We start from the raw sequence: 13,180 nt of genomic DNA, 5'->3' as shown, positions 1-13,180 counted from the left end.
TGTGACTTTATGTGTATATGTAAAGCAGGCTCCACACAGAGAAAACATACTTTTTTTTTTAAAGTCTGAGTCTGGTTTATTTTACTTCCTATGATGATTCTCAATTCAATCCACTAGAGATCCGCTCCGCACTGGGCTTGCACACCCTTCACCCGGTCCGCCGCTTCGAGCGAGTGTAAGGCGCACTGGCACTTTTATTTCCCTCGGTCCCGGGCAGCCCCGGGGTCCGCAGCTCCACCTGGCTCCGCGGCCGGGCGCACAAAGAGCGGCGCGGGCGGCGACGGGCCGGGACGCAGAAAGTAGTCCCGACCACGCCGGCCCCAGTGTCGGCCGACGTCGCCTCACGCCCTCCGCCGCTCGGGGAAAGAATCCCATCGGAATGCGCCCCGGGAGGACCGTCCCACGTCAGCCTGCGGGGACTCGCGAGACCCACCTCGCGCGGGCTCCGCGGGGAGTCAGCGCGCGCGGCGGTCGCGGCTCCCGGGGTCCGGCCGCGGCGCGCTGAGGAGGGGGAGGGTCGGGCGCGTAGGGAGACGGCGGCGGCGGCCCCGCGGCGGATCCCTGCGCCGCGGCGAGAGGAAGAGGCTGAATGAGGCGCCGCGCGGGGGACGTGGGGCGCCGCGGGAGGAGGCGGCGGCATGGGGGCAGGCGCTGGCGTCGCGCGAGCCCGGGCCGGAGCGGCGCGCTAGAGCCCTGACGTGCGCCCTTTTCTTTCTTCTCCCGGCCGCGGAAAGCATGAACGTGCAGACCCGCCGCTGCGGCGGCCGCCCCGGCTCCTCGCCCGCGCGTCCCCTGGCCGCCGGTCGCCGGTGAGGGCCGCGAGCGCGCGCGGTGCGGGGGGAAGATGGGGGCCGTGCTGAGGAGCCTCCTGGCCTGCAGCTTCTGCGTGCTGCTGAGAGGTGAGGCGAGGCCGGGGAAAGTTGCCGGGGTCCGGGAAGGGGGAGGGGAGGCGGCGGGGACCGCGGCGGGGAGAGGCCTGGCGCTGGGGAGCCGCGCGAGCAAGGGGCCCGCGGTCGGGGGCCGCGCCCGGCCGCCGCGCACACCCCTGGCCGGCCCCGCGGCGCGGTCGGACGGACAAAGCTGCGGGCCTTGGGGGAACCCCTGGCCCCCCGCACTCCATCGGAATGACTGACCGTGCCCCGCTCCCCTGCACTCGGGCAGAACAGGTCTTTTGTAGTTGGGCTTTCAGCACCATTGGTGTTGACCTCCCTCTCCCTCGAAGCCCTCACCTTTCCCGTGTCTCTTAGGTAAACTTTTTTTCCCCCTTTAAACTCCACTATTTTCTTTTTTTCTCCCCTCTCTAGGCCTTGTTACAACTAATAATTGGCTTCCGTTTGGATTAGGATGGTCCTGGGTGAGAGCACAGTTGGAAATTGACTCTAGGGTTATAGGTCGCGCTTTTCAGCATTGGGGGATCTTCTGAGCCCATAATAAAAACATAGATGTTGCCCTCGTAACCCCTGGTTTTCAGGACTCGCCTCCAGTTGTGCAAGTGTACAGTTGGCACCAAGTAGGGAAGTTATCCTTGTGTGGCGAGGAGCCTATCCTGGGAACTAAATTATCATTTGCCGGGCACCCCTGGGAACTGCTTGGCACTTTAGTAAATAACAGAGAATGCCCTGGGTAATTTGCTATGGGAATCGCTTAAGTGAAGTGTGTCTGTGGTGGTTGGAATTGGACGGCGAAGTTGAGACATTACCTCCTGACTTTCTGTTGTGTGACAGTTTGCAAAGGAGACCTTGTGGACTGGTCTTCTCCAGTTGATGAGAGATAGGGGCTGGTGCTTTTTGAAGAGTGTTACCTGTGCAAGAATTGAGGCGCTGGTTGACGCTGTATCTTGTTCGCTTTTGTTAACTTCCCTTGTGCCAGTTAAGGGACCTCTCTGGGATTCTTAGTTATTAATTTAACAAGCTAAACGTCTAAGCCCTTCAGAAGTATGGACGTTTGCAAAGTAGGATAGTAACTAACAATCTTATGATGTAAATGGGACAGCCGTATCATCTATGTATGTGTGTTTTCTAAAAATAAGCATATCCCGAATTGTCTAGTCCTACTTGTAAACACCCGAAAGATAATTGCTGTTTAATTTCCATGCAGAGAACTCAATATTATTAGATACTCAAGAGATTTAATAAGTATGTGTTTATTTTGTCACAGTAAACTCTATGTCGAAAGGAGATTATGCTATAGCTGTGAGAAAGTTATAATTGACATGTGAATATGATTGACAAGTTCATAAGAGTTAAGATGTAGAACCAGTGAATTGATTTAGAGCTGGGAAACTCTAAATCAGGTGACTTGGGATGGCTTTAGCATCTTAAAGTCTGATTGCAGTTCTTGGAGGGGGCTTAGGGCCATTTGTTTATTTGGATAACAGGTTTGAGCCTAGACTTGAGTATATGCATGACTTTAGTTTGAGACTGTGAAGCATGATATTGTGTAACAAGATCAAGAAGAGGTAGCTGTCCAAAGTGGAGCTTACTTTAAATGTAACAATATTGGTAAGGAGGTCTTTTTTCCTGTTTAGCATTAATTAATTGTGAGCATATGTCATTTCAACTGAAACTGTCTTTTGGTGTAAAAGATTCCTAACTTAAAGTCATTTTACTTCTTGATACTGTTAGCCTCTGTTATGAGTGACAGTCATCCTTGGTTTCCCAGGAGCAAAGTGTGATTTAATTCCTCGTAGTTCACAGAAGAGGTGGCACTTTTACATTGAGTGTGTGATGATGTGTGACTTTGGGATTTTTGGTCCCTTATAGCCTTGTTTACTTACCAACAGTTGAAGGTCATTCAGTACTGCCGTCCTTAGGCTGCATCCCTGTCTGCATTATCAAGTGACAAAGAATATTGGGAAAAAAATTGAAATTGGAGGATTTTAACACCATAGTCTTGAGGTTAAAACTAGATCTTCATTATTCCTGCTTCTGTTTCTGGCTCAGCTTATCTATAAAGCATGGGTAATGATACCTGTCTGGCTGATGTGCAGGGTGATTAGGTGTGTTTAATGAAGTAACATGTGAGTGCTTTCCAAATATTAATTAAAAAGTGTTTTAAAGACAGGATCTTTCTGTGCTGCCCAGGCTTACCTCCAAATGCAAGTCAGCCGTTCTCCCTTCCCAACCTCCCGAGTGCTGGGGTCACAGGCATGCCTCACCACATATGGCTAGAAATATTGGGTTTTTTTTTTTTGGATTTGTTTTTTTTCGAGACAGGGTTTCTCTGTATAGCCCTGGCTGTCCTGGAACTCACTCTGTAGACCAGGCTGGCCTCGAACTCAGAAATCTGCTTGCCTCTGCCTCCCAGAGTGCTGGAATCACAGGCGTGCGCCACCACCACCCGGCTAAAATATTGGTATTTTTATGTGTGTGAAAAATTTTTATTATTTATGGATGTGTCCTCAATTGTTGGTGATTAGAGATTTAATTTGTTTAAGATTCAAGAGTGCTTAAAGTAGATGATACTGTGGTCATTTGTAAGCAGTTGGGGCACTCACTGTCTGTCAGCTAGCTCACCGTGGAGCAGGGCTCTCCTCCAGTCTCCTGGCCAGTGTGCCTGGGTAACCCCTGTGTGTACATCAGTTCCTCAGGACAGCTGGGGCAAGGCTGGCTGGCTAGCTCTTCCAGACCCCACAGCTTAGGTGAGGTCTGCCCAGGTACCAAGAGAAAGTCTCTGATTTTCTTTTTTTTTTTCTTTTTTTTTTCTTTTTTTTCTTTTTTTCCGGTTTTTCAAGACAGGGTTTCTCTGTGTATCCCTGGCTGTCCTGGAACTCATTCTGTAGACCAGGCTGGCCTCAAACTCAGAAATCCGCCTGCCTCTGCCTCCCAAGTGCTGGGATTAAAGGTGTGCACCACCACTGCCCAGCCAACTCTGATTTTCTAGATGGAAGATTTTTGGAAAGAACCACAGTTTTATAAAAGATTATTATTTTTTTAATTTTTAAAAATTGTGTGTGTCTGTATATAATGAATGTAGAGGCAGAAGCATGGATTCTCTGGAGCTGGAGTTACAGGTGGTTGTGAGCCCCTTAATGTGGATGCTGGGAATTAAACTCAGGTCCTTTAGAAGATAGTGTGCACTCTAAAATCCAGCTGCAAGAATTACACTATTTGAAGGCAATCATGGAAGCATATTCCTGTAATACCAGCACTTGGGAGGTAGAGGCAGGAGGCAAGGCTAGCCTAGACAACGTATTAAGTTTGAGGCCAGTATGGGAAAAAAATAAAGAAACCGTTATCGATAACAGCAACCATCACCCCCAAAACACAAAACAAGTTTTCAAATGACATTAAAATAGGCCCTTGATAAGTACTGTATCTTGGTTTTCTTTGAGAAGACTTCTTAAAATTCTTATTTCCTGTAAAAAATATTAGATACATGCATATATTTTGATCATATTTATTATCCTATCCCTTCTCCTAACTCCTATCCTGACTTCTCCCAGATCTACTTTCACTCTCTGAATTTTGAGTTCTTTCTCTTTAAAATAACCCACCAAGTCCAGTTTGTGCTGCCCATGTACTCAAGGGGTTGGAACCACTTACAAGAGGATAGTAAACCCTTCAGGGGCCACAAAGTTAGAGAAACCGACTCTCCCTCCCCCAGAAGCCATGAGTCTGTAGCTCCTCAGTAGTAGTGGGGGGCTCATGAGCCTCTGCTGGAATGCTGACATACTTGATCTTGTGTGGGTCTTATGCAGCCAACCACAGCTGCTGTGAGTTCACGTGTGCAGTGCTCCAGTCATGGCCAGAAGACATTATGACTCTTGGCTCTTAAAATCTTTCACTCGCCCTTCTGAGATGGTCCCTGAGCCTGGTGGAGAAGGGAATGTATGCAGATGTTCTGTTTGTGGTGGGGCTTGTTGATATGACGGGTCTCTGCTGCCTGCCTTCCTGCCCCCAGCCCACTTTTTTTGTAGAGATGTGAAAGGTATCAGAACTGAAATGTTCACAACTAATATTCCTAGAAAAGTGAGTCTTTCAAAATGGATTTTTCCTTTAAATCAGGTATTACAACATTTTGAGTCAAATGGATTTTGGTATGTGAGTCGGGCTAGCTTCTTTTTCTAAGTTTGGTGTTTCTGTGCTTTGGTTGGTCACTTAGTCGCCTTGTACCTTATTGTTTCTTATCAAGCCAAGCGTCAATTTTGGAGATTTCTGCCCTATTTATGGGCTTTGAGAAGTCTGGAAGGTGAAAGGGTCAGTTGTAACATTCTTTGCACAGTAGCCATCAAACTTGACAGTGATGAAGTTTTTGTTAATTTGTTTTTCCTTTTTGAGACAGGTGTGCTTATAGAGTGGAGGTTGGCATCAGGCTCCTGCCTCTGCCTCCTAGGCGCTGGAATCACAGGCATGTACCGCCCTGCCTGGTTCTCACAACAGCTTTATGTGTGTGTTTGCACGCTTGTGCACCTGTGTGTGGGTACACTTATCCACGTTTGTAGGCATGAGTCATCTTCCTCAGTTGCTCCAACTGGGCCTGGGGCTTCCTGACCGGCTGATTGGCTGGCCTTGGGTCCCTCTGTCTGCCTCCCAGTCCTGAGACTATAGATGTTTCTGCGTGGCTTTTTGCATGGCTTCTGGAGATCTGAACTCAGATCCTCATGTTTGCTTAGCAAGCACTTTACCCATTAAGCCATCTTTTTAAAATGGATTTTTTTAAGGGAACTTTTGCTGTGAGAAACACACTGGAGCCAGCTGGGTGATCTCTTGAGTTTTAGGCTGACTCACGTGAGGTGGTGATGGTGATGAGGACTTGGTTTTGTTTGACTCGAGCTTTCACCCCAGCTTCCTTGTCCTAGATTTGCTGACCTGGCTAGAAAGTAATTTGTAAAGCTTGAAAGTTTAAGGTCACTATTACCAGAAATGCTAACTAATAGTGTTTACCCATTGATCAGTTCTTTAGTGAACTTTCTCCTTAGCTTTAATTAGAGATGTTTGCATTTATTTGTTAAACTGACCTGTGTCCTTAACCACACTTTGACCATCAAAAAGGACTTTTCTCTTTTTCAGTATCAAAGGTGATTCTATAAAGAGATATACAGTGAGGGAAAATATTTTGTGAGAACAAAATTTGTCTGAATAATTTGGATGTATTGGAAAAACAAGTAACAAAAATATAGTATAACTACTCTGGGAACTTTGGTTTTCACTGTGGAAATTTTAGTGAAAGTTTTATGTTTGAGATGATTATAGAGGGACTTAGAAAGGTGTGGAGTTTTATCATCCTGTCTTCTGTTATTCTGTGCCTCTTATGGCAAGTAAGTTATGTAGCCTGCTTTCCTTTCTGTTCAGTCATAAGCAGCACGATTTCAGTGAGAAGTGGTAAGGAGGTTTGTGAGGAGTGCTGCTGCAATACACATTGACTGAGTGGCCAAGTCAGTCAGGCTTGGTGACTGTAATCCTGTAATTTACATGGAAGAGGCAGGAAGAGCAGGAGCTCAAGGGGAGCCTCACTCACAGAAGCTTGATGGCATGCTTGGACGCAAAATCTTGTCTCAGAATGAGAGGAAAATCAGTACTTACCCAAGTTTAGTAAAGTTTAGTAAAGTTTAGTAGGTGTGTGTGTTCTTGTGTATGCATTTTTCATATTTTGAGGCAGAGTTTTTACATTGGTCTGGCAAGTGAATCCCAGTGGTTTTGCTTATCCCTATCTATCTGTGTCTAGGATTAAATTTATTTTATGTATGAGTACACTGAAGCTGTCTTCAGGCCCAACAGAAGAGTACATCATATCCCGTCACAGATGGTTGTTAGCCACCATGTGGTTGCTGGGAATTGAATTCAGGACCCCTGGAAAAGGAGTCAGTGCTCTTAACCTGAGTCATCTCTCCAGCCCCATACTCCTTTGAATATGGGTTCTAGAGATGAAACTCAGGTCTTATTGCTTTGAAACATTTTAAAAATACTACTTTATGGACTGACCCACTCCCCTGACCCTCTTTTACTTTCAGTGACCATAACACTGAGTTAGGTGATGGTGGCTATTAATAAACTAGAAAATGGAGAACTCAAACAATTGATTGTGGTACTTTCCCCCTTATTAAAATAGTTAAGCACAGGTAATACAGTTTTATCAAAATAATGAAAAGTATCCAGTTGGTAGATTCCTTTTCAAAGATGGAGTAGATGCACTTTATCCTAAGTTCTTTAGTGTTTTTAGCCTTAACGTAAGTGTTCCTGTGTCTTCTGTAAAATATGTTTCATTTTAATGACTAGAGCACTATTTTGTAGGAATAACTTTGAAATGTCAAACACATGAAGTAACAATTTGTCCTTGAAATGATTTATTTTGCTGTGTAGGGGATCACATGCCTGTAATCCTAGTTAGCTGGAGGCTAAGACAGGAACACTGATGCTTGGAGGCCAGCCTGAGACCCTGGCTCAAAAGAAAAAAAAGTGCAGAGAAAACAGTGTTGTTTACTGTCAGCAGTGTTCACTATCAGCAGTGTTGCTCACTGTCAGCAGTGTTGTTCACTGTTAGCAGTGTTGTTCACTGTCAGGCAGCAGTGTTCACTGTCGGCAGTGTTCACTGTCAGCAGTGTTGCTCACTGTCAGCATTGCGGTTCACTGTTGGCAGTGTGGTTCACTGTCAGCAGTGTTGTTCACTGTCAGCAGTGTTGCTCACTGTCAGCAGTGTTGTTTACTGTCAGTCAGCAGTGTTGCTCACTGTCAGCAGTGTTGTTCACTGTCAGCAGTGTTGTCCACTTTCAGTCAGCAGTGTTGCTCACTGTCAGCAGTGTTGCTCACTGTCAGCAGTGTTGTTCACTGTCAGTCAGCAGTGTTGCTCACTGTCAGCAGTGTTGTTCACTGTCAGTCAGCAGTGTTGCTCACTGTCAGCAGTGTTGTTCACTGTCAGTCAGCAGTGTTGTTCACTGTCAGCAGTGTTGTTCACTGTCAGTCAGCAGTGTTGCTCACTGTCAGCAGTGTTGTTCACTGTCAGTCAGCAGTGTTGCTCACTGTCAGCAGTGTTGTTCACTGTCAGCAGTGTTGTTCACTGTCAGTCAGCAGTGTTGTTCACTGTCAGCAGTGTTGTTCACTGTCAGCAGTGTTGTTCACTGTCAGCAGTGTTGCTCACTGTCAGTCAGCAGTGTTGTTCACTGTCAGTCAGCAGTGTTGCTCACTGTCAGTCAGCAGTGTTGCTCACTGTCAGCAGTGTGGCTCACTGTCAGCAGTGTTGCTCACTGTCAGCAGTGTTGTTCACTGTCAGCAGTGTTGCTCACTGTCAGCAGTGTTGCTCACTGTCAGTCAGCAGTGTTGCTCACTGTCAGCAGTGTTGCTCACTGTCAGTCAGCAGTGTTGCTCACTGTCAGCAGTGTGGCTCACTGTCAGCAGTGTTGTTCACTGTCAGTCAGCAGTGTTGCTCACTGTCAGCAGTGTTGTTCACTGTCAGTCAGCAGTGTTGCTCACTGTCAGCAGTGTGGCTCACTGTCAGCAGTGTTGTTCACTGTCAGTCAGCAGTGTTGTTCACTGTCAGTCAGCAGTGTTGTTCACTGTCAGTCAGCAGTGTTGTTCACTGTCAGTCAGCAGTGTTGTTCACTGTCAGTCAGCAGTGTTGTTCACTGTCGGCAGTGTTGCTCACTGTCGGCAGTGTTGCTCACTGTCAGTCAGCAGTGTTGCTCACTGTCAGTCGGCAGTGTTGCTCACTGTCAGTCAGCAGTGTTGCTCACTGTCGGCAGTGTTGCTCACTGTCAGCACAGAGTTTGTTCCTTATACTTGTGCTGCTCGTGGCAGTGACTGTACTCAGGAAAGTTTCAGGCTGTTCAGATGTGAGGTTCAAGAACAAGGTTGAGTTCTTCCAGTTGAATGACTAGCACTTTGGTGCTGTGGAGCTATTTTCTGTTAGATAGCTTGCTTAGCAGGGCTGTGTGTAAGTGCTTTGCTGACACTGGAGTATGTGATTGCCACCAAGCATAATGTTACTGATCAGATTCTCATTGTGAAAAAAAAAATGCAAAGGTGGCCATGATCCGCAATGCAGTCATTCAAATAATAAACAATTCTACTATATCAGATATTTGACTTGGAAGTATTTTCTGCATTGGCCTTGGTTACTTTTTCCCTGTGAGACCTAAGTCACACTGTGTAGATTATTATAGTTAGAGTCTTCATTATTTATGGCCAGTTTTATTAGAAAGTGAAGATTAAGAATCTTTATCTTCGGGGCTGGAGAGATGGCTCAGTGGTTAAGAGCAGTGACTACTCTTCTGAAGGTCCTGAATTCAGATCCCAGCAACCACATGGTGGCTCACAACCATCTGTATCAAGATCTGAAGCCTCTTCTGGAGTGTCTGAAGACAGATACAGTGTACATAAATATAATAAATAAATCTTTAAAAAAAAAAGAATCTATATCTTTCTTTTAATCCTAGCACTTGGAAGCTAGAGGCAGGCAGATTTCTGAGTTTTAGACCACCCTGTCCATAGAGTGAGTTCCAGGGCAACCAGGGTTATACAGAGAGACCCTGTCTCAAAAAACCAAAACCAAACCAAACCAAAACAAAAAACAACCCCCCAAAATTCTCAAACCAATACCTCCCCCCCCAAAAAAAACAACCAATCAAGCAGTCAGCCAGCCAACTAACAACAACAAAAAACAAACAAAAAACCGCTGAAAGGTTCCCCTCCAAAAGAAAGTTGTATCTGTGCTTAACAATACAGATTTCCCTTTCTTTTTATTTCTTAAACAGCAGTGTAACATCTGTTTTAAAAGCACTTATATTAGGTGGTATAAGTATTCTTGAGATGATTTAAAGGATTGAGGGAGATGTGTCTATGTTAAATGTAAATACTAGGCATTTTATATGAAGTTACCATATCTGCAGTCTTGATGGGGCTTGGGTGTTAGGTGTGTGTGCAGGGGATGAATGAAAGTGTTGAGGGGTTCATCATGTGCATGTGTCTGTTCTGTACTCATGCCTTAGAGGTGCACCCTGGGCCTGTGCAGAAAGTCAAGCACTCTCCACTGTACTGCATTCCCAGCCTTTGCTTTTTTCTTGAGAGATCTCAAATCTGTGTTCCTCTAGCCTTTGCTTTCTCAGTGCTGGGTTCCTGGTGTGTGTCATCATGCTATGATGGGTTTTTAAACCCATTTAAAAGGGTTATAATTTAAAACTCATTAAAGGGCTGGAGAGATGGCTCAGTGGTTAAGAGCACTGACTGGTCTTCTTGAGGTCCTGAGTTCAATTCCCATCAGTTCTCATAACCATCTGTAATAGGATCTGATGCCCTTTTCTGGTGTGTCTGAAGACAGCTATAGTACTCATATAAATAAAATAAATTTAAAAAATTCTAAAAAAAAAATCCATTAAAAAGGCTATAATTCATAAAAACAAAACAAAAACAAAAACTCCATTTAAAAGCATTTATATAGCATAAAAGTCTCCATTTTTAAGTGCCCACTCTTTTTATTTTAATTCAAAGGGTTGTAAAACTATGGCCATAGTCTTCTTATTCCAGAGCAGTTTTAGCACTGTCCAGCTGTCTCTGTCCCCCTTAGCTGTCACTTTGTAGCTCCCTCTGCCCCAGCCTCTGGGAACCACGTGTCTGCCTGGTGCCTCTGTGGACTTGCCCATTTGGAATATTTCATAGAAATGGAGCATAGCATGTGGCCCTCTGTGTCTGGCTTCTTTCACTTTGCAGTTTTAATATTTATAATAACATGAATCTGTTTAATTCCTTTTATAGCTAAGTAATAGTGCATTGTATAGACAGATACATGAAGTACTCTGAAGTGGATATGGGCTTGCTTGTTGAAGTCTTTTAAGTTATTTTTAAAATCTGATCCCTGCCCCCACCTTTCTGAGAAAGGTCTTTACCCAGTAGTCCATGCTGGCCAGGGACTTGGAATCTTCCTGACTTAGCCTCTTAAGTGCTGGGGTGCGTGTTACCCCCACATGGCAGAATCCCATTGAGGCTATTGAAAAATGTTGGGTATTTTCTTTTGTTGTTCCACCTTACACTGTGAGGCAGTCTCTCAGTGAACTTGGATCTTATGGTTTGTCTGGACTTACAGTTTGTCTCTGTGTTTTAGTGTTCTTTTAACCTGAGTCCTGGCCCCAGGTTTGAGCAGCAGGCAATGTGCTGACTGAGTCATCCTAGCTCTAGTTAAACCATTTTGATGTGTACATCTACTGAGTTCGTACCACTAAACTCACATTTAGAAGAAAATGGAAGAGCCTGGAAATTTTGTGTGAAATTCATTTAACATAGAAAGGTGGGTGGCAAACATTAGGCTGGATTGCTAGTACTATGGACAGAAGTTCCACTCTGAGTGCTTCCTGTAGGTATCAATTTTACCTTTTTACCTAAGTCTTTTAGTAAAGACAGGGCCTCACCATGAGCCTAGGTTGGTTTGTAATTCATAATCCTCCCATCTCATCTGGGATTGTGTGAGTGTACACATGTTTACTGTTATGGTTACAGGGGCTTGGTACGCAACCAGGCTGACCTTGAACTTCTGGGCTCAAGTGAACTTTCTTATCCTTTTAAGTAGCTGGGATTACTGGCAATGTCACCACACCCATCTAGTTACTTTGATAGAAGACAATAATATAATTTTGGAGTTTGATAGACGAGAATAATATAATTTTGGAGTTAGATGGTTTGTTACAGGATTGCAGATAAAGACAGATATGTACTTTGGGTAAAGGAGAGGCTCATTTCAGCAGAAGTGCTTTCCTTAGGATCACCACCTGTCTCTACACCAACTACAAAAACACTTCGTTTCTAGGGAGGGGCCAGAAGGCCCTCGGGAACTCTGTGGGAGTTGGGCCAAGAGTAGAGGGCTAAGCAGATTGTATGATCAAAACTTTAACTGGAAAAGTATGTTTTTGTCAGGTCAGCTGATACTTGGAATTGAGGAAGAAAGTTGTGCATCTGCTTGCTAAGCTTAGGGTGAGCCAAAGTTTAAGGACTTGTTGGAGGAGAGAAGTCTGAAGTTTGGTCAAGCCTAGTCAGTGGGGAACTGTGATGAGCACTTGTCAGAATCTCTGTTGTTTAGAACAAAACCTGTTTCCCTTGGAGAGAGAACAAGAGGTTGTGAAGTTAGTTACATTAAATCTGGCCTGATTGCTCTCATGGGGGTGACAAGAATAGTATTTTGCCACACATCTAATGGGTCATTTAATGTCTTTGGTCAGAATTTTTAAAGGCCTTTCAGATTTTTTAAAAGCCTCTTGAGGCGAGGGATGTAAGGGAAGAATTCAACATCAGGTTTCAATTCTAGTACCTCTAAGATTTAGGTTAAGTCCTGGCTTTCAGATGTTCTCCAAATACTCTGGGATGTTGGTGCCTGTCAGGAAGTGATCATCCTTAATGTACTCATGAAGCTGGGAACTCTGAACTAGATAGTAGGGCTGGTTTCCAGGAAAGCTCGGAACATAGCCTTTAAATTCAACTGCACTGGCACTCCTTAAAAATGTCTGGTTCCATGAGATTAAAGTAGTACTTTCACAGTGACACCTGTGGTTCTTCCAGTTGGGAGGCAGACTGAACCTAGGCAAACAGTTATATTCAGGAGGAGCTTTGGAACTGAGGAGATAGGCAAGGAGAAGAGGTAATTTAGATTACAAAGGATTAGACTGTTAACAGTAATAGAGAATTTAAGGGAGGGGAGAGAGAGAGAAGGGTTACTTCACCCAGGAAGTAGGACATTAAAGCACCAGTAATATTGTAAACAAACCCTGCAGTCATCCTTTAACAGTTCATTCAGCTCTGTGTAATTAATTCTTGTTCTGCTGGGTCTCCCTGTTTGTTTCATGAACCCATCCGTTTATCTACCTGCTGTTTAGAAATCCTGACCCTGACTTCTAGTGTGATCTCAAAGTGACGCCCTTAGATACCTGTGCACAAAGGTCTCTTGGCACACAATAACTTTTTTCAGTGTCAACTGTTTTTTGTAATTGAAGGTGAATATTTGCTAATTTGCAAGTGTGTCCCAGGAAACATCAGGGTAGATGATAGAATAAATCACATGGTATGACTAACACATTACCGATAAATTTAAAGTTGAGAAAAAAATCTGGGGCTGAAGAGATGGCTCAGAGGTTAAGAGCACTGACTGCTCTTCCGAAGGTCCTGAGTTCAAATCCCAGCAACCACATGGTGGCTCCTTTATAGCGATCCATAATGAAATCTGATGCCCCCTTCTGGTGCGTCTGAAGACAGTTACAGTGTGCTTA

General features: G+C 44.8%; 1 protein-coding gene across 3 annotated transcripts in view; it reads left to right on the top strand.

Moving 5' to 3' along the window:
* The first annotated feature begins 522 nt into the window (after positions 1-522).
* Positions 523-13,180, top strand: part of Lrp6 (LDL receptor related protein 6) — a 132,637-nt gene continuing 119,979 nt past the window's right edge. The window contains exon 1 of one of the 3 annotated variants that reach the window (XM_052175101.1): positions 523-899. In XM_052175101.1, the coding sequence (XP_052031061.1) occupies positions 845-899 (55 nt within the window). In that variant the 5' untranslated portion in view covers positions 523-844. The remainder of the gene's footprint in view (positions 900-13,180) is intronic. The other 2 variants (XM_052175100.1, XM_052175102.1) reach the window with 2 other exon arrangements.

Source organism: Apodemus sylvaticus, chromosome 2 (assembly GCF_947179515.1).
Source record: "Apodemus sylvaticus chromosome 2, mApoSyl1.1, whole genome shotgun sequence".
NCBI classification, from domain to species: Eukaryota; Metazoa; Chordata; class Mammalia; order Rodentia; family Muridae; genus Apodemus; species Apodemus sylvaticus.
This window is presented reverse-complemented; position numbering and strand designations above follow the sequence as displayed.